At 56.2% G+C, this 3624-nt stretch overlaps 1 protein-coding gene across 1 annotated transcript; it reads right to left on the minus strand.

The window, feature by feature from the left end:
- Positions 1-1444: 1444 nt before the first annotated feature.
- LOC123167598 (uncharacterized) lies at positions 1445-3378 on the minus strand. Its single transcript, XM_044585437.1, has 3 exons — positions 2385-3378; positions 2150-2278; positions 1445-1840 (listed from the first exon to the last, which is right to left on the minus strand). Exons 1-3 carry the CDS (start codon positions 3291-3293, stop codon positions 1724-1726), a joined length of 1155 nt encoding a protein of 384 aa, XP_044441372.1. The 5' UTR covers positions 3294-3378; the 3' UTR covers positions 1445-1723.
- Positions 3379-3624: the final 246 nt, after the last annotated feature.

The following is a 3624-nucleotide window of genomic DNA, read 5'->3' on the forward strand; positions in this document are numbered from 1 at the left end:
AGGCCCAAGCCATACGCCGACCCTGGTTTCCTGGGCCGGCCTGGTGGTCTGACTTCCGAGGTCTTGAGGTGTTACACCGTCAACACCCTTGTTAGAACTGTTGGGGACACAATAAAGTTCTATTTGTGTTGCAAACATTACCACTCGTATAGGGTTCACTTGCCTCATCGGATTGATAACTTTGTTTCTTACTGAACACTAAGGGAAAACTTCCTACATACTACAAACTTCTGTGCTTGGGAGCCCAACCATGTACTTGATACACAAGTCAGCAAGATAAGGGGCACGTGATGGCGTGGCCATTGGCCTAGGGCACAACATCTCCCGCCATCCTACTACACCACTGCTGCAGTGAGCGGCGCCTTCGCCTAGCCTGGCGCGACCGCAATCTCCTGACACTAATCCCTACGCCGCGGCTCCCAGCTACTTGTCCTTCCTCTGGTAGCCCATGACATACACACGATGTTGGACATCTCCGTTCAGTGCGACGACATGACATCACCATCCCCCGCCAGCCACTCATCTCCCATGCGTGATCGGCGACATTGGCACATGGTGAGGCCACGCCTTCTAGTACGCGGCATCCAGAAGGAGAGGCTACACATGACCTGGCTACCTCCCGACAACGACAGCCGATGCGGTGCTATGAGTGGCCTCTCCCTCTGGACACGGGGATCGGCGACTGATGTGTGGGGGAGGGGCTCGGGCTCGGGAATGAGATATAGAGAGGGGGAGAGAGGTGGCTACCCTACTAGCTCAATTGGCACGCCCTGCTGATGTGGCAGTGCCCGGTCAGCAGTCAACTCGATCAAAACCGCCCCAGCGAGTCAAAACCAGTCAGGGTTGACTCATGAACCGGGTGCTTAATTCAAGGTGTGGGTCGGCCCGTTTTGAAGTTCGGAATTGGTTCTCAAACTGAGTGGTTAGTTTATTATTTATCCCAAATGATAAGACCCACAGTGGGAGTAACATAGGTAGTAACATCACACATATCTAGATAAAATAAATTATGTGGCAAGCAATAAATGAAGAAAGAGAAACATGTAGTAACATAGCTAGTTACTACTAGTATGAGTAACATCACACATATCAAGGCAAGATGAGTCTATAGCTTAATAAATGAAGTATTGCATGTTACCACAAATATGTTACTTCCCACTATAAAGGTAGTAACATAGAGTAGTAACATGCCCATGTTACTACTCTATGTTACTACCCATTGTGGCTAGTCTAACGCTCATACGTGTGGCATGTTTGCACAACGCCCACACGCCTTGATCCACGTTGATTTCATTTTGCACGAATCCTAAAAGAATCTGTTAGAATCTAAGAGCCACGTGGGCATCATCGTGTGTGTGGGCGTTGAAGAGTTTGCCCACACGCCCCGTAGCACGCGGTTTGCCAGCTGCACTGTGTGGGCGAACTAGTTTACCATCACATCAACTAAAGGAACGGCATACGTTTAACAGGAACACAAGCGTCTTTGACTCTTTAGCACTTTCCAGTTCAAATCAAGAAGAAAACAGCAGGGAAACTACAGAGAGAACCGTCCACTCGCTACAGCTTTCATAGCACACACACAGTTCCGAGAGCACAATGCAGTTATCGATGTCCTGAATTCTTTTTTTTTTGCGGGGATCGATGTCCTGAATTCAGGTCAGACTGATGAAGCAACCCATTGACGAAGTAACTGCCGGTGGCGACGGACGTGGGAACGAGCTCCTCAGTGGCGGTGGTCGAAGCAGAACTCCTTCCGGGCACCGCAGGAGCAGGTCACGCACGCCACCACCTCGGCGCCTGGGCACGCCGCCGCTCCGTGGCCACCTCCGCCCTCGCTCTCCTGTACGAGTGTAGATTTCGTTAAGGCAAAGCACCAACATGACAGAAAGAGGCCGCGGAAACGAGCGGTGTTAACCATTAAACTGACGGATGCATCGGTGGAACAGAACAAAATGATCGCGATTTGTTGCATTCACGAGTGATTTCTTATCGCTGAACAAAATGAAAAAGCTCATTTTATGGAGTAATCAAGGATCGCTCAACAAAACGATCATGGTGATATATATGCAGAGCATGCGAACTTCGAATGATTCAGGTGATCGGATTAACAGAGAGAACATGGACAACTAGGATAGTGGAGATGGCTTACCAGCCTGCTCGCCTTCTCCAGCGGCCTTGTTGGCGATGTGTCGAACGTGCAGATCGTTCCGGCCGGTGACTGATACGGCGATGACGAGCAGGATGCGCCGCTGGCGGCGAGGATGTCCTTGCTGCCTTCCTGCGGCGACGGAAGCCAGCGAAATCAGAGACGCGAATGGCAAAGAAATCCAAAACTCAACCGCAGAGGCGGAAGATCGAGCAGGGAGGGGGAAGCGTCGCGATACCTGATTGATCGCCTTCGCCGGCGAATTGACGAACGCGCAGCACGGCCTGGTCGACGACACGGACAGGGTGGCGCGACGGGTAGGGTCGCCGATGGCCAGCGCTTCCGTCTTGGCGACCTTCTTCAGCGGCACGGTGACCTGCAGCTGCTCTTCCAACTGCCGCTTGTTCCCGCGGCGCCGTGACCAGAGGGTGCTCCCCTCGGTCTTCCGCTCCGGAGATGCCGACGTCCGGGAGGCCGGGAGGACGAGTGGCGGCGAGAAGACGAGATCGCCACCGCCGCTAATCCTGGGACCCGCGGGAGACAACGCCTTGTCTGCCGCAGACGCTGAAGAATCTTTCCGCCCGAGCGCCGGGTTCGGAGAAGCCAGGAACGCCGGTTCCCCGCCGTCGTTGCCGTTGGATCCCGTGCGCGTCGGCGTCGGGGGAGCCAAGGACGCGATGGCGCCGGTTCCGTTGGAGCCCCCGTGGCCGGGAGACAACGACGGCCGAGAAGAAAAGACCCCAAAACCGCTGCTGGCGGTGGAGCCCATGGGGGTCAACGACCGCTCCGGCGAAGTCAAGAACGCGAAGGCGCCGCTGCAGTTGGAGCCCTTGGGCGCCGGCTGTTCCGGCAAAGCGCAGAACGCGAAGCTTCCGTTGCTTCCGCTGGAAGGCGACAGCGCCGACGAGAAAACGCTGACGGTGCGGCCGGCGCTGGGTGGCTGGGAAGGCGCGGGCGCGGAGGAGAAGGGGGGCAGGTCGACCAACATCTTCTTGCGCGGGGAGAAGGCAGGGAAGAGGCAGCGGCGCTTGCGGCCGGTGGCGCAGGGGTCGGAGAAGGCGACCGGCGACTGGTCGCCCTCAATGCGGAGCTCGGCGAGGTGGTGCTGCCGCTGCGGGGTGTGGAAGAAGGCGCGGGCCATCTCCATGGCTGCGGTGCGCGGCTTTCTTGGGTTCTTGTTCTATGGCAGAAGGCAGTTATTAGGTGGTGAATACCAGAAGGGCGTCCGGGCTTTTTACATGCTTTTATTTATAGTAAGAAAAAAAGACAAGATTTGGGAAGCCTTTTCTCGAATACGGTACCACGGTAAACACCAACGGGTAGTCCCCCCGCGGGCAATCGGTCGCATGTCGGCCTCCCACTCCATCAGCCCTCCTCTCCCCTTCCTCCCCGGCACCGTTGCTGGCGCCCGCGGCCGGCCTAGCCCCGGGGACGCTGGTGGCGGCGCCCCCCTGACCTTCCCTCCCGGTGGCTCTCCA

The sequence above is a fragment of the Triticum aestivum genome, chromosome 1D (assembly GCF_018294505.1).
Source record: "Triticum aestivum cultivar Chinese Spring chromosome 1D, IWGSC CS RefSeq v2.1, whole genome shotgun sequence".
Lineage (NCBI taxonomy): Eukaryota > Viridiplantae > Streptophyta > Magnoliopsida > Poales > Poaceae > Triticum > Triticum aestivum.

Excerpts from the sequence above, each read along its gene's own strand:
- LOC123167598 (XM_044585437.1), bottom strand. The coding sequence starts at position 3,293 with ATGGAGATGGCCCGCGCCTTCTTCCACACCCCGCAGCGGCAGCACCAC. Across the intron at positions 2,279-2,384 it reads CGGCGAAGGCGATCAATCAG|GAAGGCAGCAAGGACATCCT; the intron begins GTATCGCGACGC and ends CCGTCGCCGCAG. Across the intron at positions 1,841-2,149 it reads TGGAGAAGGCGAGCAGGCTG|GAGAGCGAGGGCGGAGGTGG; the intron begins GTAAGCCATCTC and ends ACACTCGTACAG.